The sequence below is a fragment of the Oncorhynchus kisutch genome, linkage group LG27, assembly GCF_002021735.2.
Source record: "Oncorhynchus kisutch isolate 150728-3 linkage group LG27, Okis_V2, whole genome shotgun sequence".
NCBI classification, from domain to species: Eukaryota; Metazoa; Chordata; class Actinopteri; order Salmoniformes; family Salmonidae; genus Oncorhynchus; species Oncorhynchus kisutch.
In genome coordinates, this window is record NC_034200.2 from 32903079 (window position 1) to 32929430 (window position 26352).

The 26352-nt window shown below is 42.7% G+C and overlaps 1 protein-coding gene and 1 pseudogene across 16 annotated transcripts in view; both read left to right on the plus strand.

Moving 5' to 3' along the window:
* The window catches only part of LOC109872190 (kinesin-like protein KIF1A), a 56420-nt gene extending 48887 nt beyond the window's left edge, over nucleotides 1-7533 (plus strand). For all 16 annotated transcript variants that reach the window (XM_031806830.1, XM_031806833.1, XM_031806822.1 and 13 more), the window contains 4 exons: nucleotides 722-844; nucleotides 1132-1324; nucleotides 1601-1719; nucleotides 1929-7533. In XM_031806830.1, coding sequence (XP_031662690.1) covers nucleotides 722-844; nucleotides 1132-1324; nucleotides 1601-1719; nucleotides 1929-1968 — 475 coding nt within the window. In that variant the 3' untranslated portion in view covers nucleotides 1969-7533. The remainder of the gene's footprint in view (nucleotides 1-721; nucleotides 845-1131; nucleotides 1325-1600; nucleotides 1720-1928) is intronic.
* Nucleotides 7534-11797: 4264 nt separating this feature from the next.
* Nucleotides 11798-26023, plus strand: LOC109871827 (solute carrier organic anion transporter family member 2A1-like; annotated as a pseudogene).
* The last annotated feature ends 329 nt before the right edge of the window (nucleotides 26024-26352 follow it).

Here is a 26352-nt window from a genome sequence, read left to right on the forward strand (position 1 = left end):
AGGGCAAGATGAACAGAGCAAAGTGCAGAGAGATCCTTGATGAAAACCTGCTCCAGAGCGCTCAGGACCTCAGACTAGGGCGAAGGTTCACCTTCCAACAGGACAACGACCCTAAGCACACAGCCAAGAAAACGCAGGAGTAACTGCGGGACAAGTCTCTGACTGTCCTTGAGTGGCCCAGCCAGAGCCCGGACTTGAACCCGATCGAACATCTCTGGAGAGACCTGAAAAAAGCTCCCCACAGAGCATGAGAGGATCTGCAGAGAAGAATGGGAGAAACTCCCGAAATACTCCCGAAGTTGTAGCGTCATACCCAAGAATACTCGAGGCTGTAATCGCTGCCAAAGGTGCTTCAACAAAGTACTGAGTAAAGGGCCTGAATAATTATGTAAATGGAGGTGTGAAAATGGAGGTGTAAATTTCATTAAAAAAAATTATACATTTGCAAAAAGTTCTAAAAACCTGTTTTTGCGTTGTCATTATGGGGTATTGTGTGTAGATTGATGAGGGGGGAAATTATTTAATCAATTTTAGAATGAGGCGGTAACGTAACAAAATGTGGAAAAAGTCAAGGGGTCTGAATACTTTCCGAATGCATCGTATATGCAAATGAATTCATTCGCTTTGTAGAAAGAGCTTTGTTAAAAGGGCATTGATAGAACATTGAGAAAGCACAGAGAATGTTTGAGAACATTGATGGAACGTTATCTCTGGTCTCCAGACACATTGAGCCCAGCTCTGGAGCTTCAACCCCAGACCTGGACCCCTTCAGCCCTGTAGATAGGAAGAGGATCCCGGGTAGAGGCTGCACTTTCGTCCCTGACATCCAGGAGATCCGCGTCAGGTGAGACCAGACCACTCTGGGGCTTAGCAATTTCAGCTAGGACTAGACTGCTGTACAGGATTCCATAGAGGTCAGACGAGTCCTACAGTTTGATATTTGGGTGAATTATGATATATCTCTGCTAGATTCATTGTTTGGAATCACTATAAAGATGAAAAAATATATGAGCAATACTTAAGTTATTCGGATGGGCTGTATTTCTACTAAATCAACAATAAATAAGAAAATATGATTTTTACTTCATATATGTGAAATATAACTGTCCTTCTATCTCCCCTGGGCTGCAGCCCCATCGTGTCGAAGAAAGGCTACCTGCACTTCCTGGAGCCCCACACCAGTGGCTGGGTGAAGCGCTACGTGGTGGTACGCCGGCCCTACGTCTACCTGTACCGCAACGAGAGGGACAATGTGGAGCGCGCTGTCATCAACCTCTCCTCTGCCCAGGTTGAATACAGTGAGGACAAGCAGACTCTGCTCCGGGTAGGACTGACAGAAACTTCTTCCAAATATTTCAGAAATATATAAAAAATATACCATATACATTTTACAAATAAATCACTCATATATTACAAATATACAATGTATATACCAAAATTACAGTATACCACTAATATGTTTGTTGGAATGTACTTCTTGGATATATTTTTAATAAATGGATAATAAATATATATTTTTATACCATTGATTTCCTGTATCTGTCCAATTGTAGTTCATTTACCAGATCCTTTTAGTAATCTAAATAATTTCTGCTTTTAGACTCCAAACACATTTGCAGTGTGCACTGAGCATCGTGGAATACTCCTCCAGGCCAGTAATGACAAGGAGATGCACGACTGGCTGTATGCTTTTAACCCCCTGCTCGCCGGAACTATCAGGTATAGTAACCCCTCGCTGCCTCAACATTGTTACCTCGTGTTCATCAATGAAAACCCCTCCTCAAAATGTAATTTTTTGTGTAATACCAGGTTACTTAAATCTCCTCGTAAACACTTGTTCAAGCTAATTTCTAATTCAAATTCACTGTCTCCCCCCGATCATTTTCAGTCAAACATTAACCCTCCCCTCTTTTCCCTCCCTCCCCAAGGTCTAAGCTCTCCAGAAGAAAGTCAGGCCCAAGGATGTGAGAGAGAGGAACACACACGAGAGAGGAGGGAGAGGGGGGGGGGGGACAAAGAAAACACAATCTCAAAGCTCCACTGACCCTCTCCTGTATACAGCTCATCTAAACAGCTCTCCCTGTCCTAACAGTGCTCCATCCTGTCGCTGATACTTCCCCAAACTGCACCATCCCAGCTGATGCCCTATTTGAAGCCTCTTCCTGGTTACCTGGAACATGCACAGTTTAAACTATCCATCAAAAGCCCTTAATACCCATGTAAGACTTAACTAACAACCCGACCCTGTGTATTGGGGCTTACCCCTGCTGGCTGTATTGTGCCTGGTTGTGACATGCCCCATTGTCATGTGCACGTAAACTTTACCGTTATCTAACATGCTAACAGTCCCCATAGGGTTTATTCAAACAAAGATAAACATTATAGTGTATAAGTCTTAGTCCAAGTTGTTATCAGTTCCAATGGCCTGCTACTTACTACCGCCCCACTCTGACTGTACATTATACCCCAGATCAAAACCACTCATGTATTTCTTATAAACACTGTAGACTGATAAGAAAAATATTAATGGTGACATGGTATATTCCCTTTTCTAGTCCTCTCATAAGAGATATCTGTTTCTGTGTGTGTGTTCTCATGTTAAAACAGCATATCCACATTTACCTCATGTTGAAATGGCTGCCAGTCGCAAACTGGAACTCGTTGTCGTTGCATCTGTTTTGTATCCAAGGTTTTAGACAGTATAGGATGAACGTGATATATCCAAGGTTTTAGACAGTATAGGATGAACGTGATATATCCAGGTTTTAGACAGTATACAGTGGGATAGAACTGGGGTACTGTAATAGTTGGATAATGTAATGGACAGATTAGGGTAATGGGGATATGATAGGGCAATAGGATGACTCTTTGCCTTCCATGCTTGGAGAATGGCGGGTTCACTGTGTTGACATTTCATAGTAACATGTTTGTAGAGCATTAGGCAATATAATACGCCACCTGCCTGACTCATAATACGCCACCTGCCTGACTCACACTGGAGAGCAATGTGTCCTTGACCATTTACATATTCTTTGTGTATGTACATTATTTATTTGTTATTTTAGTTTTAATTTATATATCACTGACCAGATAAATTTATTTGTATGGGATCACTGACCAGTTTAATGTATTTGTGTGGGATCACTGACCAGTTTAATTTATTTGTGTGGGATCACTGACCAGTTTAATTTATTTGTGTGGGATCACTGACCAGTTTAATGTATTTGTGTGGGATCACTGACCAGTTTAATTTATTTGTGTGGGATCACTGACCAGTTTAATTTATTTGTGTGGGATCACTGACCAGTTTAATTTATTTGTGTGGGATCACTGACCAGTTTAATTTATTTGTGTGGGATCACTGACCAGTTTAATTTATTTGTGTGGGATCACTGACCAGTTTAATGTATTTGTGTGGGATCACTGACCAGTTTAATGTATTTGTGTGGGATCACTGACTAGTTTAATTTATTTGTGTTGGATCACTGACCAGTTTAATTTATTTGTGTGGGATCACTGACCAGTTTAATTTATTTGTGTGGGATCACTGACCAGTTTAATTTATTTGTGTGGGATCACTGACCAGTTTTGTCGCATGGCACTTTATTGTTGCATTATATTCTCTTGAGTTGATGTCTGTCCCATTCACTCAGTTGTTTTTAACCAAAGCAGTCCAATCTATTTAAAATAGTGAAGATATCCTCTGTCATGTAGACTTGAAAAAATGTCTCCTAGGTTTTAGTGAGATATTAATGTAATATCTACGATTCTGCTATTGGCCCTGAATGTCTGTTTATAAGTTAAATATTCCACATGGATACACTAAGAATGGCTCCTCTCCAGCAAGAGGATGTTTATTGCCTTCTATGGTGGTGGGTGACTTTGTGTTCTATGGTGGTGGGTTGCTTTGCCTTCTATGTTGGTGGGTGACTTTGCCTTCTATGGTGGTGGGTGACTTTGCCTTCTATGGTGGTGGGTGACTTTGCCTTCTATGGTGGTGGGTGACTTTGCCTTCTATGGTGGTGGGTGACTTTGCCTTCTATGTTGGTGGGTTGCAGTACATTGAATAATTTTAAAGAACCCTGTGATTATACTCTATTGATAAGTTAGTGGGATGTTTTTGACCTTTTTTCCACCAGTCGAGTGGTCTGAAAGTGCATCGCTATGCACCAGGTAGTGCCTCCCTTTCTCCACTTTGCTCTCTCTCTTTCCTGTTTTTCATCCAATCCACACTTTAGTATCATTGACGTCCACCACATCAGCTCAATGTTACATGTATTGAAGCAAGATTTTATTTACTCTGATGCTATGAACCTAATATTGATACCGTGTGTCCATGTGATTCTATCCATTTGGACTAATATGTGTACAGTCTATAGGCTACACTAGCTTCTTGTGTAAAGTAGCAGCTAACCTCCTCTGCTTTGCTTTTGTATAGCTGTTTTACAGCCTGATGCTTGTGTCAGAAACCTATACAGTATGAACCTGTAGATGTTATGAAGTCGCACATCCTGGGAACTTTGGCTGTGGTTTATTGTCGCTGTGACCATTCTTTTACACCCAGATGACCACAAACTGCTATCTGAAACGAGAGTAGTCCAAAGTGAATCAAGGTGGAATCACGACTGAAGCAAAGTGACTCTTCAGTGCCACCTTGGTCTAGCAGCCGTAGGAGATGGACAATTTCAAACTGAAGTGGCCTGTCGTCTCATAGTCTGAGTGTTCTATGCTTTTGTACGTCCTTTCGCTTTATTGAAAACCAAGCGTTAGTGTTGTGTTTACCACAACATCATGTGTGAGTGCAGAAGACCAGCCATGGCCAGACAGCCAATTGGATCATGTCCTACGGTTGTTCCTGGTTTGTATGGCGAGGTTCGTGTTTTTTGGTCAAACACAATTCTCCCATCTAACACACAGTGTTGGGTTTTTATGCATGCCTCAGGCCTGCCAACCTACAGAGCATGCTCAGATAGCCACAGAAAGGGAGCAACATGCAAGACATGGCATACTCACACATGATGTTCCTCAAATAATATTAATAAGCACTTATATCCTCAATTATAAAGATATCTTCTTATATCCTTCCTACGAGGAATACATTGCGTATATACTGCAGTGCAATAATTGAGAGTTGATTGGTTTCAGTGGAAAATCACATGGTTATTTTTTTTCTGTTTCTAGAATGCTGAAACTTAAATACAACCTATCACAAGATAAATACTATGAACTAATTACATTTACAACCTATCACAAGATAAATACTATGAACTAATTACATTTACAACCTATCACAAGATAAATACTATGAACTAATTACATTTACAACCTATCACAAGATAAATACTATGAACTAATTACATTTACAACCTATCACAAGATAAATACTATGAACTAATTACATTTACAACCTATCACAAGATAAATACTATGAACTAATTACATTTACAACCTATCACAAGATAAATACTATGAACTAATTACATTTACAACCTTTCACAAGATAAATACTATGAACTAATTACATTTACAACCTATCACAAGATAAATACTATGAACTAATTACATTTACAACCTATCACAAGATAAATACTATGAACTAATTACATTTACAACCTATCACAAGATAAATACTATGAACTAATTACATTTACAACCTATCACAAGATAAATACTATGAACTAATTACATTTACAACCTATCACAAGATAAATACTATGAACTAATTACATTTACAACCTATCACAAGATAAATACTATGAACTAATTACATTTACAACCTATCACAAGATAAATACTATGAACTAATTACATTTACAACCTATCACAAGATAAATACTATGAATTAATTACATTTACAACCTATCACAAGATAAATACTATGAACTAATTACATTTACAACCTATCACAAGATAAATACTATGAACTAATTACATTTACAACCTATCACAAGATAAATACTATGAACTAATTACATTTACAACCTATCACAAGATAAATACTATGAACTAATTACATTTACAACCTATCACAAGATAAATACTATGAACTAATTACATTTACAACCTATCACAAGATAAATACTATGAATTAATTACATTTACAACCTATCACAAGATAAATACTATGAACTAATTACATTTACAACCTATCACAAGATAAATACTATGAACTAATTACATTTACAACCTATCACAAGATAAATACTATGAACTAATTACATTTACAACCTATCACAAGATAAATACTATGAATTAATTACATTTACAACCTATCTCTGGGTTTCATATTGTGGATCTGTTTTTTTATTTATTAACATTTTAGTCATTTAGCAGACACTTGTTTCCTGAGCGACTTACATGAGCAATTAAGGTTAAGTGCCTTGCTCCAGGTCACATCTATAGATGTTTTTTTTCTCACCTTGTTGGCTCGGGGATTCAAACCAGCAACCTTTTGGTTACTGGCCCAACGCTCTTAACTACTAGGCTACCTGCCAACCCGGTTGTGGTCATCTTGGTGTGTGTCGTATGCAATTGTTTTAAAACTTTGGTGTACACTGGTATGCCACTATTTTGCCTGCTCGACCAATGGAAGAAATGAAAGCTTTATTTATGAATTCTTGTTTCTATTTGGAGGTGGATTACGTGAGTAAGGAATATTAGGGCTATTGAATTGTCATCCAAGTATAATTTATTGTACTAATCACATCATCATTTATCATATTAAAAATGTACAGAATGCATAAGATTGTTTGGGGGTTACAATATTATCCCTCAAAAGAAGGAGATGTTGTTTTGTTTGAAACTGTACTATTGTCGCTTTAGCGTTTAGCGTCTACTAACTCTTAACTCTACTTCTTAAAACTAGGATACTAATTAAAACTAGGATACTTCTTAAAACTAGGATACTTCTTAAAACCAGGGTACTTCTTTAAACTAAGATGCTCCTTAAAACTAGGATGCTTCTTAAAACTAGGGCACTTCTTAACGCTAGGATACTTCTTAAAACTAGGGTTCTTCTTACAGCTAGGATATATGAAGTTCCATCCTCAAGGAAGAAGTTAAAACGATGCATTTGAAGTTCCGTGAGCCGGCTATATATACAAATACAGATGGATTCTGTTACTGCTTTGACAGCTTTTTATGTAGCATTACATTTCCTGGATCCAAGCATGTGGATCTGCCTCTTCTTCACCCTGCTCTCTCTCTTTCCCTCACTGCTTTGCTAATGACGCCCTATCCCCCTCAGTGCAGCTTTGTATAGAAACAGCCCCGTATACTAAACGCCCGCCTAAATGACTCTGCATTGAACTTGTCATTTGATTGGCTCTTGTCTTGTCAATAATGAACCTGATTGGCTGTGGTGGGTCCGATCGCACAGATGTAACCCCCGTTCCATAATAACTGGCCTGTGATGTCATCGCAGTGCTCACGTTATCTTTTGAGTGTTGGAGTTCTAGTGTCTTCTAATGTTTGTGGACACGTAAACAATTTGTCAGAATAAAGTGAAATAAATGTGGAACTTATGCAACATTTGCTTGTGTCCTTTGTCTGGATTTTGTTGTCTGGCATCGCCAATCATCTAAAACTCATAGATCCTACCTTATACAAGGACGCAAGGACGTGTTGGTTTGAAATGTGTAAAAAGGGTCTCTAATGTAGTGTTGTTCAGACCTGTTCCTGGAGCCCCTACTGTACATGGTGTGCAGGTTTTTGCTCCAGCCCAGCACTAACACATCTAATTCAACTAATGAAATATACTGAACAAAAATATAAACACAACATGCAACAATCATTGATTTTACTGAGTTACAGTTCATTTGAGGAAGTCAGTCAATTTAAATAAATTCACTAGGCCCCAATCTATGGATTTCACATGACTGGGAGTACAGATATGCATCTGTTAGCCGCATATACCTTTAAAAAAATTGTCATCACAATGAGTCTCAGGATCTCGGCATGGTAATTTTGTGCATTCAAATTGCCATTGATAAAATGCAATTGTGTTTGTTGTCCGTAGCTTATGCCTGCTCATACCTTAGCCCCACTGCCATCACGGGGCACTCTGTTCACAATGTCGCCCACACAACGCCATACACGTAGGTCTGGGGTTGTGAGTCCGGTTGGACGTACTGCCAAATTCTCTAAAACGACGTTGGACGATGTTGGAGGCAGCTTATGGTAGAGAAATTAACATGACATTCTCTGTCAACAGCTCTGGTAAACATTTCCTGCAGTCAGTATGCCAATTGCACGCTCCCTCAAAACTTGAGACATCGGTGGCATTGTGTTTTGTGACAAAACTGCATATTTTCGAGTGGCCTTTTATTATCCCCAGCACAAGGTGCACCTTTATAAATATCATGCTGTTTAATCAGATTCTTGATATGCCACACCTGTCAGGTGGATGGATTATCTTGACAAAGGAGAAATGCTCACTAACAAGGATGTAAACAAATGTGCTCACAAAATTTGAGAGAAATAAGCTTTCCGTGCGTTTGGAACATTTCTGGGATCTTTTATTTTAGCTCAAGAAACATGGGACCAACACTTTACATGTTGCATTTATATTTTTGTTCAGTGTACTTAACGATTAGTTGTTTGGTTGACCGCCGCGACAGTGTGACCCTAAAGATACAGCCCAATTCAGGGATTAAAGGGCCTTTGTAATGTGTGACATATTGGGGAAGATTACCTGTTTATATGTGGAATTATTATTATTGTCATTATTGTATTGTGTGAGTGTTTGGCTTTAGTGCTATGCCTTTTTTTCACATGTTCTCCCTATAGCCTCACTCATTTTGTTTAGGCCCGATCACTGCAAAGCCAAATCTCTATCAATCAACAGCTTGATGCCAATGAATGTCTACTATGCTATAACATAATGATGAACCAGTCAGCCAATAAATGTCTCCGATGCTCCAACATAAAGGCTACCCAATGAGCCAATAAGTATTCAATGCCTTTGTTCTGGTTGGTCTGACAGGCCTTCCATTGTTGTAGGTCATTTCTTTCCCCTGCCCAAGTGTTTGGTTCTCTCACATACATACATCCATAGCTATAGAACACTGCTTTATATCTATGCATACATGTTACATCTGCCCCTGCCACGCCCACTACTTCTCATCCTGTGTCTCCCTAAACTGCTGCCACTCTCCTAGTTCTCTCTCTCTCTCTCTCTCTCTCTCTCTCTGTGTGGCTGTATCTGATTGTGTGAGTGGAGACAGGTGTGCTGGAGTCGGAGCAAATCCCCACCAGCTGCAACCTGTTCCATAATCAAGACCTCTACAAATACTCAGCCCTGCCACTTCCGTACTGCCAGATCGTAGCCTCTGCTCGGTCTGTATTTCTAGCTGTTTGCACCTGCATAGAGCTTGTTATCCTGTGGTGCCTGTTTTCCCTAGCCTGATGCTGCTTTTCTCTCCGTTACAGTTCTGTCCACTCTGACTCTGGTCCCTGTCCCTGGTCTCGTCAGTACTGCTACCCTGTCCTGGACCCCCGCTCTACTGCTTCCTTGGATTCTGCTCCGGACCTGCTTACCCTGCTTCTCTTGCTGCAGTCTGTTCCTGGTTCCCTGCTACCTGCCTGAGCTCCCCCTGGCCTGCACCCCCCCCCCCCCTCCACACACACTTTTCAATAAATACCTTGGTAACCTTGTCCCAGTCTCCTCATCTGAGTCTGCACTTGGGTTCACCTGCCCCACCCTGCGTAACAATATAGTTGAAGTTGACATACAATTAGGTTGGAGTCATTCAACCACTCCACAAATTTCTTGTTAACAAATTATAATTTTGGCAAGTCGGTTAGGACATCTACTTTGCATGACACAAATAATTGTTCCAACAATTGTTTAGACAGATTTATTTCACTAATAATTCACTGTATCACAATTCAAGTGGGTCAGAAGTTTACATACACTAAGTTGACGTTAAACAGCTTGGAAAATTCCAGAAGATGATGTCACACCTTTAGAAGCTTCTGATAGGCTAATTGACATCAATTGATTCAATTGGAGGTGTACCTGTCAATGTATTTCAAGGCCTACCTTCATACTCAGTGCCTCTTTGCTTGACATCATGGGAAAATCAAAAGAAATCAGCCAAGACCTCAGAAATAAATTGTAGACCTCCACAAGTCTGGTTCATCCTTGGGAGAAATTTCCAAATGCCCGAAGGTACCATGTTCATCTGTACAAACAATATTACGCAAGTATAAACACCATGGGACCATGCAGCCGTCATACCGTTCAGGAAGGACCATCGTTATGTTTGGAGGAAAAAGGGGGAGGCTTGCAAGCCGAAGAACACCATCCCAACCGTGAAGCACGGGGGTAGCAGCATCATGTCATGGGGGTGCTTTGCTGCAGAAGGGACTGGTGCACTTCACAAAATGGATAACATCATGAGGGAGGAAAAGTATGTGGATATATTGAAGCTACATCTCAAGACATCAGTCAGGTTAAAGATTGGTCGCAAATGGGTCTTCCAAATGGACAATGACCCCAAGCATACTTACAAAGTTGTGCCAAAATGGCTTAAGGACAACAAAGTCAAGGTATTGGAGTGACCATCACAAGGCCCTGACCTCAACCCTATAGAAAATTTGTGGGCAGAACTGAAAAAGCGTGTGCGAGCAAGGAGGCCTACAAACCTGACTCAGTTACACCATCTCTGTCAGGAGGAATGGGCCAAAATTCACCCAACTTATTGTGGGAAGCTTGTGGAAGGCTACCCGAAACGTTTGACCCAAGTTAAACAATTTAAAGGCAATGCTACCAAATACTAATTCAGTGACCCACGGGGAATGTGATGAAAGAAATAAAATCTGAAATAAATAATTCTCTCTACTATTATTCTGACATTTCACATTCTTAAAATAATGTGGTGATCCTAACTGACCTAAGGCAGGGAATTTGTACTAGGATTAAATGTCAGGATTTGTGAAAACTGAGTTTAAATGTATTTGGCTAAGGTGTATGTAAACTTCCGATTTCAACTGTACATCCACATAGCCATTGGTCTACTCAGCAGAGGCTGGTGGGAGGGGCTATAAGAGGATTGACTCGTTATGGCTGAAATGGAACAGAGTCAAACATGGTTTACATATATTTATTTACCATTACAACGAGCCCATCTTCCTATTGCTCCTCCCACCAGTCTCCTTTGATTTACTGTACTTCCTCATCCCTGGACATCCAATCCCACCGTTGAATAATTAACACTCAGAATGTGCCCTATCTGAGTTGTGATTATGGGCTGCTATTGCTGTTGTTTCTCTTTGTTTATTTGAGCTGTTCTTGCCATAATATGGACATGGTCTTTTACCAAATAGGGCTATCTTCTGTATACCACCCCTACCTTGTCACAACACAACTGATTGGCTCAAACGCATTAAGAAGGAAAGAAATTCCACAAATGAACTTTTAAGAAGGCACACCTGTTAATTGGAATGCATTCCAGGTGACTACCTCATGACGCTAGTTGTGAGAATGCCAAGAGTGTGCAAAGCTGTCATCAAGACAGAAGGTGGCTACTTTGAATAATCTTTTTTGGTTACTACATAATTCCATGTGTTATTTCATAGTTTGTCTTCACTATTCTACAATGTAGGGAATAGTAAAAATTAAGAAAAACCCTGCAATGAGTAGGTGTTCACACTTTTGATTGGTACTATAAATATGCAGCAGAGGGAGGGGAGAGGGAGATAAGCAGTCTCGGGTGTCGGTTAGGAGTTTGAGGTCCAACTCTTGAGACAAGAGCTCATCGTTGTTCTGTTCCTGAAGTCGGTGTAAGCCATCTCCATGAGAGCCAGGGTGAGATAGGAGGCGGTCGAACGAGGCCGTGGTCGACATAATGAACTCGACACTGTCCGGGATACAACATTGGACGAAAACACAACCGGGCATGCCACACCGGACCAGCTCTCTCTTCCACTTCTACCACGTAAAAACTGCAGTGGACAAGATGGTCAACACCCGTATTCTCCGATATCCCCAAGCCAGCATCGCCCCACCACCTCTTGCCCCGAGCACTTCCTGCCTTCCCAGGCGATCTACTACAGCCTGACCATTGACCTTTACATGCTGGGCTACTTCCACATCCTGGAGCAGGAGTTGACAGCTGAGGAGCTGAAAATGAGGGCACCTGATGTGAGACGATGTCTTCTACCACGTAGGGGGTTTCCCATGGGAGACCGTCAGGGATTTCCACAAGGTGGTCCAGGAGATCCAGGAAGGGAAGTGACTGTGGCTTGACAGATTTGAGGACATCAAAGCCCCGTTCTTTGGGACTGCTGCAGCACATGGAAGGTACCATCCAGGGGGCACCAGAGAGTGTCAGTGTCAGGGCACAAGGCTAGTTCATAGTGTAGACTGCCGGTCCGGAAGAAGAGCTTCAAAAGTGTAGCAGCGCCACAGAATTTTCCTGTTTCAGCAACAAGATCTGTAAATACATCAACCACAGCCTGCTTTCTGTAAGGATTTCAAACATTAGTCCTGGTTTTCACTTAGTCTTTTGATATTCTTTTGTAAAACTTGTTTGTGTTGTTATACTGTTCAGTGGATTTTGGGGCTTTTGGAGAGACTATTAATTCAGAATGAGTGTGCATGAGTGTTATGTCATTGCAAATCAATTGAAAGAAGCTGAATACATCCTTGATCATGAGATCATTACAGCTTTTAGATTGTTGATTTATGTTGGATAGTAAATGCCCTAATCAGCCGTTTTTTATCAATATAAAATCATTTCTGGTAACAATTAAGTGCATTACTGTAATAGATTTCCATTAAAATGGGCCCCCCAAAAATGTTCAAGCAAGAATTTTGCTTGGTCTGTGAGAATAGTCTGAGTGGGGAGGGACAAATTTAAACTAGCTGTTATTGGCAGAGGTTTGGAATTGGTCTACTAACCAATTTACCTCATGGTGATGTCACCATGGAAAGCCCATGCAAACCTGCTGATTAGAAAGTCCTTTCTAGATTGTATTTACAACCTGGGACTATCAGCACCCCCCTTTGCCCTCAGAACAGACTCAATTGGTCTGAGCATGGAATCTACAAGGTGTCGAACGCTTTCCCCAGGGATGCTGGCCTGTGTTGACTCCAATGCTTCCCACAGTTGTGTCAAGTCGGCTGGATGTCCTTTGGGTGGTGGTACTTTCTTTATACACACGGGAAACTGTTGAGGGTTAAAAAAAACAGCAGCGTTGCAATTCTTTAAACACTCGAACCAGTGTGCCTGGCACCTACTACCATATCTTGTTCAAAGGCACTTATATATTTTGTCTTGCCCTTTCACCCTCTGATTGGCACACATACACAATCCACAATCTATCTCATGGAAAGTCTGTTTTACATCAATAGTTTTGTGTTTTAAAATCAGCAATAACATAAGCCCCTATAACATAACCTGATGTCTGCCCAAGTACAAATTACAAACTGGTTTTGCATTGACTCATTACAACAGTGCCTAATGATATACTGAACAAAAATATAAATGCAACATGCAACAATTTCAAAGATTTTACTGAGTTACAGTTGTCGTGTCTTTGGCTGTGCCGGATTAAGTGATATGACATGCTATTTTATAAAATAATATATCCGTAATTAATATCACCTGATTGAGCTGATCATGTAAATGTAATTAACTAGAGAGTCGGGCACCACAAAATAATATTTCTAGAGCTGTTATCTTCCGAATAAACTCTTAAAGACCTAGTAATATTTTACATCAATAGCAGTCAATATCAATCGTCATCTTAATTCAGTCTCATCTGAAAGTTGTAAATTCTTGGTTATCTGCACGAACCCTGGCTAACAATTTGAATCAGCAATACAAAATTGGGTTTAATTATTTATTTACTAAATACCTAACTAATCACACAGAATTACACATAATTAAATCATAACTTGATTACATATTACGTCATACAGGAAAACGTCCCTAGCGGGCGGAACAGATATGACAGCTTGTTACACAAAAGAAAAGGGCTGGGTTTGAGTGAAAGAGCGGGAAGACTGAGGGACACAGGGAGAAGCTGTGCTATCGTAAATACAGTATCTGATGCATTCTAAATTACCGCCCATTTGGAAAAGGAAAATGCAATAAATATTTACTCTGAGCTGCGCTTCGGTAGGTTGGTGGTAGATGGAAGGCCGTGTTGCCAAACCGAGTCCATTGAAGAATGTCTCTGGTTGTCAATTGAATACATTGTAGTAACGTCGTTGGGTGATAGACGGGATACTCTGTCTGTTTCTTCCTAACCCTCATTGCATTTGCTGTTGCTAACTCAACGGCTAGGAGGTATCACTTCTGTATTGAATAAGAGTTCAAAGTTCATACCATTCGCAACCAAAGCTCACGCTGATGTTGGCTTCGTTCTGTAGTTATTATCTGAACAATTCTGACATCGGACCGTCGTCCTACATCCTCGGAACAGGAGGTTATAATGTCGTCAAGGGCTTATATAGGAAGGGAGAGGAGGGCGTGTTTGAAAAGTTTTATAGCCCATGTCCCTTCATAGGTCCGGACGGGCCACTGTTTGAGCAGAGACCTGTTTTATGAAAACCCAAATCTCACATTTTAGAAGCTAAAATCACATTTCATCCCATCACGAATAATTTCATATTCAAACATTTAAATTGAACAACAATTCCATGTGAATCTGATAACTCTGATGTGTAGACTTTCCACTGTAGAGTTTATGTCATCTTATCATTGATGAGAATGTCTCAGATGACAACGGAACTGACATCATATTCATTATGTACCACCGTATATGTTCAATTGTTCGGATTACCAGAATATAGTTCATTTCCCCCCACCTACTGATGTTCCCAGAATCTCTATGTTAACCAAGGGTTTTGCAAATGTAACCTCAGTAGGGTAGAGAGAAGACAAAGGGGGGAAGAGGTATTTATGACTGTCATAAACATACCCCCCAGGCCAACGTCATGACACAGTTCATATAAAGAGATCAGTCAATTGAAGTAAATTCATTAGGCCCTAATCTATGGATTTCACATGACTGGGCAGGTGCTCAGCCATGGATGAGAGGGCATAGGCTGACCAACTTGAGAGCCAGGTCCACCCACTGGGGAGCCAGGCTCAGCCAATCAGAATTAGTTTTGCCCCACAAAAGCTAATCATTACAGACAGAAATACTCCTCAGATCCATCAGCTGTCCTGGTGGCTGGTCTCAGACAATCTAGCAGGTGAAGAAGTCGGATGTGATGGTCCTGGGCCGGCGTGGTTACACTTGGTCTGCGGTTGTAACTAGATCTGAACTAGATCTAAACTAGTCCACAGTGAATCTCAAGATGGATTATAGATCCTGCAAATGCATCAATGCCAAATTAATGTAAAAGATAGGCACAGAAAATCTGGAAATTATATTATGCTTATCTTTTCCATTAATTGTTGCATAAAGCTTTAACTACAAAACAGATGGCCTGGAATGTGGACATATCTCAAGAGAAGACTTCTGAGGTCTGAAAACATCTGACAAACTTTGATTTTGGAGTTTAACATCCCTTTCTGGTGTGAGTCTAGACTTCTTCAGTTCCACGTGTTGCACGGACTGCAAAATGTCTATATTCATGCTCAAAGTAAAGATCAAAAACAGTTTGCCCTCATTCTGTAGCCACAGCAAGATATCATATGTAGACAAGGTCTACCAGAGATAAGACAGCCAAGAATGCTTTCCTTAAAGGTGTTCATTACCTATAGAAGGTCTCTTGGTACACACAGAAAATTTGCTTGCTTGCTCTCTCTCTCTGTCTCTCTCTTCGCCTCTCTTTTTCTCTCTCTCTCTGTCTCTCTCTTCATCTCTCTTTCTCTCTCTCTCTGTCTCTCTGTCTCTCTTCGCCTCTCTTTCTCTCTCTCTGTCTCTCTCTCTCTCTTCGCCTCTCTTTCTCTCTCTCTGTCTCTCTCTCTCTTCGTCTCTCTTTCTCTCTCTCTCTGTTTCTCTCTCTTCGTCTCTCTTTCTCTCTCTCTTTCTCTCTCTCTCTTTCTCTCTCTTTCTCTCTCTCTCTCTCTTTCTCTCTCTTCTCTCTCTCTGTCTCTCTCTCTCTTTCTCTCTCTCTGTCTCTCTCTCTTTCGCTCTCTCTGTCTCTCTCTCTTTGCCTTCTCTCTGTCTCTCTCTCTTTTGCTCTCTCTGTCTCTCTCTCTCTTTCTCTTTCTCTCTTTCTCTCTCTCTGTCTCTCTCTCTCTTTCGCTCTCTCTTTCTCTCTGTCTCTCTCTCTGTTTGTCTCTCTTTCTGTCTCTCTCTGTTTGTCTCTGTTTCTGCATGTCTCCTTTCTTCTTTATCTCTCTACCCCCTCTCTACCCCCTCTCTACACCCCTCTCTCCATTCTCTTCCTCCCTCACTGTCCCCCCAAGCTATTTGTGCTGTGTCACAGTCTGCTCCAGCTCATCCAGCTGCTGCAAAGTGCCTACGTCAAGAGCTGCATCACCACCATAGAGCACCCCTCCGGTTTCGACAGCATATCTACAGTATGGGCACCATCTCCTCACTGCATGAGGTACAGCACCTCTTCCGTTCTCAACTGGGATAGCACAAAGTAATATGTAACTGTAAAATCTCTCCAGCACTAGCTGGAGGGAATGTTATTAATATTTTTCATAATTTCATAATTAATACACTTTTTTTAAACAGCTGAAAATACGGTTTATCTATGACAAACATTTTTGTTATATTTCAGTCTTTATGGATGTACAGAGCATTTGGAAAGTATTCAGGCCGCTTGACTTTTTCCACATTTTGATACAGCCTTTTTCTAAAAATGGATTAAATGTTTTTTTCCCCTCATCAAGTTACACACAATACCCAATAATGACAAAGCAAAAACTGTTTTTATAAACGTTAACAAATGTATAAAAAACATTAAAACTGAATTATCACATTTACACCCTTTACTCAGTACATTGTTGAAGCACCTTTGGCAGCGATTACAGCCTCGAGTCTCCTTGGGTATGACACTACAAGCTTGACACAACTGTATTTGGGGAGTTTACACCATTCTTCTCTGCAGATCCCCTAAAGCTCTGTCAGGTTGAATGGGGAGTGTCGCTACACAGCTATTTTCAGGTCTCTCCAGAGTTGTTTGATCGGGTTCAAGTTTGGGCTCTGGCTGGGCCACTCAAGGACATTCAGAGACTTGTTCCGAAGCCACTCCTGCATTGTCTTGGCTGTGTGCTTAGGGTTGTTGTCCTGTTGGAAGGTGAACCTTTGCCCCAGTCTGAGGTCCTGAGCGCTCTGGAGTAGGTTTTCATCAAGGATCTCTCTGCACTTTGCTCCGTTCATCTTTTTCTCAATCCTGACTCGTCTCCCAGTCCCTGCCGCTGAAAAACATCCCCACTGCATGATGTGACACTTGGCATTTCGGCCAAAGAGTTCAATCTTGGTTTCGTTAGACAAGAGAATCTTGTTTCTCATGGTCAGAGTCCTTTATGTGCCTTTTGACAAACTCCAAGCGGGCTGTCTTTTACTGAGGAGTGGCTTCCGTCTGGCCCCTCTACCATAAATGCCTGATTGGTGGAGTGCTACAGAGATGGTTGTCCTTCTGGAAGGTTCTCCCATCTCCACAGACGAACTCTGGAGCCCTGCCAGAGTGACCATTGGGTTCTTTGTTGCTTCCCTGACCAAGGCCCTTCTCCCCCGATTGTTGAATTTGGCCGAGTGGCCAGCTCTAGGAAGAGGCTTGGTGGTTCCAAACTTGTTCCATTTAAGAATGATGGAGGCCACTGTGTTCTTGGGGACCTTCAATGCTGCAGAAATGTTTTGGTACCCTTCCCCAGATCTGTGCCTCGACACAATCCTGTCTCGGAGCTCTACAGACAATTTGTTCGACCTAAAAAAACAACAACCCGTTTTTGCTTTGTCATTATGGGTGTGTAGATTGATGAGGAACAACTCGTATTTAATCCATTTTAGAATAGGGCTGTAGTAACTGAATACTTCCGAATGCACTGCATATTTGAAGTGTAATATTGGGATGCAAACTCTTTCAAATCTATATCTGACATGGTATAGGTGTTATTTTCTGTAAGCCCATAACCATATGTGTGAGGTGTATACTTTTGTTTCAAAGTAGATGTGTTTTAAGATGACTAAGAAACACTCTAATTTAGCCCACTGTAGTAAGCCCACTGGGCTGTGACTGCATGTGTGTGTCCTGCAGATGGGGAACATTGTGCTAGTGGTGTTTGTCAGTCACTTTAGGAGCCGGGTCCAACGGCCTCGTTTCAATGGCCTGGGAGGGCTGTTCATGTCCTGTGCTGCTGCCACCCTGACCGTACCTCACTTCCTGTCCAAGCCCTACCAGTGTCACTCTATGTTAGCTGGTAAGAAGACAAACCCAATATAAGTTACTCAATATATTACAGTGCATTTTTGCCAAAATTCAAAGCATTACAGTGCAGGAAGTCCATGACACTAGTTTGACTATGAATACAGGTGTAATTGTGTTGCTCTGGCGGGCTCATGATAGCATCCTCTAGAGAAAACCTTGAAGAATTATATTCTCAGTTAGAGTTTAACAATATAACAATTTAGTTATATTTCAACAGGTTATCAAGCGATTATTTTGTAAATCCTCAGTCACTGAATACAGTGTATATATATATATCAAATCAAATCAAATTTTATTTGTCACGTGCGCCAATTACAACAGGTGTAGACCTTACAGTGAAATGCTGACTTACAGGGTCTAACCAATAGCGTGGAGAAAAAAAACACACAAAAAACAAGTATGTGTGTGTGTGTGTGTGTGTGTGTGTGTGTGTGTGTGTGTGTGTAGGTAAGTAAAGAAATCAAGTAAAGAAATAAAACAACAGTTAAAAGACATTTGAAAATAAGAGTAGCAAGGCTATATACAGACACCTGTTAGTCAGGCTTATTGAGGTAGTATGTACATGTAGGTATCATTAAAGTGACTATGCATATATGACGAACAGAGAGTAGCAGAAGCGTAAAAAGAGGGGTTGGCGGGTGGTGGGACACAATGCAGATAGCCTGGTTAGCCAATGTGCGGGAGCACTGGTTGGTCGGCCCAATTGAGGTAGTATGTACATGAGTGTATAGTTATAGTGACTATGCATATAAGATAAACAGAGAGTAGCAGCAGCGTAAAAGAAGGGTTGGGGAGGCACACAATGCAAATAGTCCGGGTAACCATTTTGTTACCTGTTCAGGAGTCTATGGCTTGGGGGTAAAAACTGTTGAGAAGCCTTTTTGTCCTAGACTTGGCACTCCGGTAACGCTTGCCATGAGGTAGTAGAGAGAACAGTCTATGACTGGGGGTGGCTGGGGTCTTTGACAATTTTTAGTGCCTTCCTCTGACACCGCCTGGTGTAGAGGTCCTGGATGGCAGGCAGCTTTGCCCCAGTGTTGTACTGGGCCGGACGCACTACCTTCTGAAGTGCCTTGCGGTCGGAGGCCAAGCAATTGCCGTACCAGGCAGTGATGCAACCGGTCATGATGCTCTCGATGTTGCAACTGCAGATGCTTTTGGGGATCTCAGGACCCATGCCAAATCTTTTTAGTATCCTGAGGGGGAATAGGCTTTGTCGTGCCCTCTTCACGACTGTCTTGGTGTGTTTGGACCATTCTAGTTTGTTGTTGATGTGGACACCAAGGAATTTGAAGCTCTCAACTAGAGGTCAACCGATGAATCGGAATGGCCGATTAAGTAGGGCCGATTTCAAGTTTTCATAACAATCGGAAATCGGTATTTTTGTATCTTTAATTAAAAAACGTTACACTTTTATTTAACTAGGCAAGTCAGTTAAGAATGTTCTTATTTTCAATGACGGCCTAGGAACGGTGGGTTAACTGCCTTGTTCAGGGGCAGAGCGACAGATTTTTAGCTTGTCAGCTCGGGGATTCAATCTTGCAACCTTTCAGTTAACTAGTCCAACTCTCTAACCACCTGCCTCACCAGGAGCCTGCCTGTTACTCGAATGCAGTAAGAAGTAAGTAAGTAACTTACTAAGTAGTAAGTTGCTAGCTAGCATTAAAGTTATCTTATAAAAAACTATCAATCAATAAATCAATCATAATCACTAGTTAACTACACATGGTTGATGATAATTACTAGTTTATCTAGTGTGTCCTGCGTTGCATATAATCGATGCGGTGCGCATTCACGTAAAAAGGACTGTCGTTGCTCCAACGTGTACCTAACCATAAACATCAATGCCTTTCTTCAAATCAATACACAGAAGTATATATTTTTAAACCTGCATATTTAGCTAAAAGAAATCCAGGTTAGCAGGAAATATTAACCAGGTGTAATTGTGTCACCGCTTTTGCGTTCATTGCACGCAGAGCCACGGAATATACGATAATAAACGAAATGATAGTTTTTCGAAATGATAGTTTCTGGATTTGACCATATTAATGGTCAAATCCAGGTTAATGGTGTGTTATTATGTTATAATTAAGTCTATGATTTGATATTTGATAGAGCAGTCTGGCTGAGCGATGGTAGGCGGCAGCAGGCTCGTAAGCATTCATTCAAACAGCACTTTAGTGCGTTTTGCCAGCAGCTCTTCACTGTGCTTCAAGCATTGCGCTGTTTATGACTTCAAGCCTATCAACTCCCGAGATGAGGCTGGTGTAACCGAAGTGAAATGGCTAGCTAGTTAGCGCGCGCTAATAGCGTTTCAAACGTCACTCGCTCTGAGACTTGGAGTAGTTGTTCCCCTTGCTCTGCATGGGTAACGCTGCTTCGAGGGTGGCTGTTGTCGATGTGTTCCTAGTTCGAGCCCAGGTAGGAGCGAGGAGAGGGACGGAAGCTATACTGTTACACTGGCAATACTAAAGTGCCTATATGAACATCCAATAGTCAAAGGTATATGGAATACAAATGGTATAGAGAGAAATAGTCCTACAAATACTATATTAACTACAACCTAAATCCTCTTACCTTGGAATATTGAAGTCTCATGTTAAAAGGAACCACCAGCTTTCATATGTTCTCATGTTCTAAGCAAGGAACTTAAACGTTAGCTTTTTTACATGGCACATATTGCACTTTTACTTTCTTCTCCAACACTTTGTTTTTGCATTATTTAAACCAAATTGAACATGTTTCATTATTTATTTGAGGCTAAATATTTTTTTTAAATGTATTATATTAAGTTAAAATAAGTGTTAATTCAGTATTGTTGTAATTGTCATTATTACAAATAATAAATAAAAAAATTGTCAGATTAATCTGTATCGGCTTTTTGGTCCTCCAATAATCGGTATCGGTATCGGCGTTGAAAAATCATAATCAGTCGACCTCTACTCTCAACCTGCTCCACTACAGCACCGTCGATGAGAATGGGGACGTGCTCAGTGCTCCTTTTCCTGTATTCCACAATCATTTCTTTAGTCTTGGTTTGGTTACGTTGAGGGATAGGTTGTTATTCTGGCACCACCCGGCCAGGTCTCTGACCTCCTCCCTATAGGCTGTCTCGTCGTTGTCGGTGATCAGGCCTACTACTGTTGTGTCGTCAGCAAACTTAATGATGGTGTTGGAGTTGTGCCTGGCCATGCAGTCGTGGGTGAACAGGGAGTACAGGAGGGGACTGAGCACACACCCCTGTGGAGCTCCAGTGTCTTCACCGGAAGAATCCCGGAACATGTTCCAGTCTGTGAAAGCAAAACAGCCCTGTAGTTTAGCATCTGCTTCATCTGATCATTTGTTTTATAGACAGAGTCACTGATGCTTCCTGCTTTAATATTTGCTTGTAAGCAGGAATCAGGAGGATAGAGTTGTGGTCGGATTTACCAAATGGAGGGAGAGGGAGAGCTCTGTACGCATTTCTGTGTGGGGAGTACAGATGATCTAGAATTTTTTTCCCTCTGGTTGCACATTTAACATGTTGATAGAGATTTGTTAGAACTGATTTAAGTTTCCCTGCATTAAAGTCTGCTGCCACTAGGAGCGCCGCCCCTGGGTAAGTGGTTTCCTGTTTGCTTATTTCCTTATACAGCTTATACTAAAACCGGTCAAAGGTTTTAGAACACCTACTGTACTCATTCAAGGGTTTTTCTTAATTTTTACTATTTTCTACATTGTAGAATAATAGTGAAGACATCAAAACTATGAATTAAAACATATGGAATTATGTAGTAACCAAAAAAGTGTTAAACAAATCAAAATATATATATATTTGAGATTCTTCAAATAGCCACCTTGATGACATGCACATTATTGGCATTCTCTCAACCAGCTTCATGAGGTAGTCCCCTGGAACAGCAGTTAAATTAGCAGGTGTTCCTTCTTAAAAGTTAATTTGTGGAATTTCTTTCCTTCTTAATGCATTTGAGCCAATCAGTTGTGTTGTGACAAGGTTGTGGGGGTATACAGAAGATAGCCCTATTTGGTAAAAGACCAAGTCCATAATATGGCAAGAACAGCTTGCCATAATAAGCAAAGAGAAACGACAGTCCATCATTACTTTAAGACATGAAGGGCAGTCAATCAAGAAAATGTCAAGAACTTTGATTGTTTCTTCAAGTGCAGTCGCAAAAACCATCAAGTATTTAACGATTGTTGTCCTCTTCGGTTGAGGAATAGGAAGGATCAGACCAAAATGCAGCGTGGTAAGTGTCCAAGTTAATTTTAATAAATAAATTGAACACTGCAATAACCAAAACACAACATAGAGAGAGAGTGAACGAAACGAAACAGTTCTGTAAGGTGAAGACACACAAAACAGAGAGCAACTACCCACAAACACAGGTGGGAACAGGCTACCTAAGTATGGTTCTCAATCAGAGACAATGATAAACAGCTGCGTCTGATTGGGAACCATACCAGGCCAAACACAGAAATACAAAACATAGAACAAAAACATAGAATGCCCACCCCAACTCACACCCTGACCAAACCAAAAATAGAGACATAAAAAAAACTAAGGTCAGGATGTGACAGCATCCCCCCCAAAGGTGCGGCCCCCGGCCGCAAAACCTGAACCTATAAGGGAGGGTCTGGGTGGGCATTTCACCGCGGTGGCGGCTCTGGTGCGGGACGTAGACCCCACTCCACCTTAGTCTTGGCCCACTTATGTGGCACCTCTGGAGTGGCGACCCTCGCCGCCGACCTCGAACTGGAAACCCTTACCGCGGGCCCCGAATAGGAGGGAGACTCTGGTGGCGCCGGACAGGCGGGAGAACCTGGAGGCTCCGGACTGACGGACGGCTCTTGCGACTCCGGACTGACGGGCGGCTCTGGTGGCTCCAGACAGACGGGTGGCTCTGGCGGCTCCAGACAGACAGGCGGCTCTGGCGGCTCCAGACAGGCGGGCGGCTCTGGCGGCTCCGGACAGGTGGGCGGCTCTGGCGGCTCCGGACAGGCGGGCGGCTCTGGCAGCTCCGGACAGGCGGGCGGCTCTGGCAGCTCCGAACAGGCGGGAGAACCTGGAGGGAGGAGACTGAGAGACAGCCGGGTGCATGGGGCTGCCACAAGACCCACCAGACCCACCAGGCTAGGGAGTGTGCAAAAGGCATGAGGAGGTAGGCGAATAATTACAATTTTGCAGATTAACACTGGAGTGATAAATTATCAGATGGTCATGTACAGGTAGAGATATTGGTGTGCAAAAGAGCAGAAAAGTAAATAAATAAAAACAGTATGGGGATGAGGTAGGTAAAAATGGGTGGGCTATTTACCGATAGACTATGTACAGCTGCAGCGATCGGTTAGCTGCTCAGATAGCAGATGTTTGAAGTTGGTGAGGGAGATAAAAGTCTCCAACTTCAGCGATTTTTGCAATTCGTTCCAGTCACAGGCAGCAGAGAACTGGAACGAAAGGCGGCCAAATGAGGTGTTGGCTTTAGGGATGATCAGTGAGATACACCTGCTGGAGCGCGTGCTACGGGTGGGTGTTGCCATCGTGACCAGTGAATATGTAGCGAGGGCCAGCCGACTAGAGCATACAGGTCGCAGTGGTAGGTGGTATAAGGTGCTTTAGTGACAAAACGGATGGCACTGTGATAAACTGCATCCAGTTTGCTGAGTAGAGTGTTGGAAGCAATTTTGTAGATGACATCGCCGAAGTCGAGGATCGGTAGGGTAGTCAGTTTTACTAGGGTAAGTTTGGCGGTGTGAGTGAAGGTGGCTTTGTTGCGGAATAGAAAGCCGACTCTAGATTTGATTTTCGATTGGAGATGTTTGATATGAGTCTGGAAGGAGAGTTTACAGTCTAGCCAGACACCTAGGTACTTATAGATGTCCACATATTCAAGGTCGGAACCATCCAGGGTGGTGATGCTAGTCAGGCGTGCGGGTGCAGGCAGCGAACGGTTGAAAAGCATGCATTTGGTTTTACTAGCGTTTAAGAGCAGTTGGAGGCCACGGAAGGAGTGTTGTATGGCATTGAAGCTCGTTTGGAGGTTAGATAGCACAGTGTCCAAGGACGGGCCGGAAGTATATAGAATGGTGTCATCTGCGTAGAGGTGGATCAGGGAATCACCCGCAGCAAGAGCAACATCATTGATATATACAGAGAAAAGAGTCGGCCCGAGAATTGAACCCTGTGGCACCCCCATAGAGACTGCCAGAGGACCGGACAGCATGCCCTCCGATTTGACACACTGAACTCTGTCTGCAAAGTAGTTGGTGAACCAGGCAAGGCAGTCATCAGAAAAACCGAGGCTACTGAGTCTGCCGATAAGAATATGGTGATTGACAGAGTCGAAAGCCTTGGCAAGGTCGATGAAGACGGCTGCACAGTACTGTCTTTATCGTTTAGGATATCGTTTAGTACCTTGAGCGTGGCTGAGGTGCACCCGTGACCGGCTCGGAAGCCAGATTGCACAGCGGAGAAGGTACGGTGGGATTCGAGATGGTCAGTGACCTGTTTGTTGACTTGGCTTTCGAAGACCTTAGATAGGCAGGGCAGGATGGATATAGGTCTGTAACAGTTTGGGTCCAGGGTGTCTCCCCCTTTGAAGAGGGGGATGACTGCGGCATCCTCTCCATCCATTAACCTTCTTCCCCATCCCCTCTTACCTCTACTCCTCCATCCCTCTCTCCCCCATCCCTCTTCCTCCATCCCTCTCTCCCCCATTCCTCTTCCTCCCTATCTCTCTCCCTCTCTCCCCCATCCCTATTCCTCCATCCCTCTCTCCCCATCCCCCTTCCTCCATCTCTCTCTCCCCCATCCCTCTTCCTCCATCTCTCTCTCCCCCATCCCTCTTCCTCCATCCTTCTCTCCCCCATCCCTCTTCCTCCATCCCTCTCTCCCCATCCCTCTCTCCTCCATCCCTCTCTCCCCATCCCTCTCTCCCCATCCCTCTCTCCTCCATCCCTCTCTCCTCCATCCCTCTCTCCCCATCCCTCTCTCCTCCATCCTTCTCTCCCCCATCCCTCTTCCTCCATCCCTCTCTCCCCATCCCTCTCTCCTCCATTCCTCTTCCTCCATCCTTCTCTCCCCCATCCCTCTTCCTCCATCCCTCTCTCCCCATCCCTCTCTCCTCCATCCCTCTCTCCCCATCCCTCTCTCCCCATCCCTCTCTCCTCCATCTCTCTCTCCCCCATCCCTCTTCCCCATCCCTCTCTCCTCCATCTCTCTCTCCCCCATCCCTCTTCCTCCATCCCTCTCTCCCCATCCCTCTCTCCTCCATCTCTCTCTCCCCATCCCTCTCTCCTCCATCCCTCTCTCCCCATCCCTCTCTCCCCATCCCTCTCTCCCTCCTCCTCCTTTGCTGGCGTCACCACCTTCTTCAGCTAGTTCCTGGAGCACCAGTATGGCACCACCGCCACCTACGGCAGCTTGCTCATGGATGATGTGCTACGTACGCTACACACTTACTGTACACACACAAACACAAACATATACGCACTCCAAATGCACACATGCACGCACGCACACACACACACAATCTCTAAATATATAGTTTGAAACATTTAATTATTTTGACCCTAAACCAAACTGTGACCTCCACCCTGTTGGTTCTCTCCAGGGGCATCAACCTGCCCACTGTTGCTGTAGGGCTGCTGCTGGGCGGGGTGGTGATGAAGCTGTGTTAGGTACCTCTCTCCCTCTCCATCCTGCTCTGTGTACCTCTTGTCTTCATGGTCCGTTCCACTCAGAGAGTGGCAGGGGTCAACGTGGGCTACAGTGACACACTGGACCAGTGGACTGTATGAAAATACCCCTCATTACTGTGTGGCACTTTACTGTTTGACATTTGTTTCCTTTGGCGGTACAAATCCTAACTCCATTATTAATGTTCAGTCTCCCTATGCTGTCTCTACGTCACTCACTTTATATAGACCACTGACTGCATTGTGTACTCAACATGTTGCACCGTTGTAGCCAAAGCAACCATCACTGATAGGTTGGCAAATATTCTAGT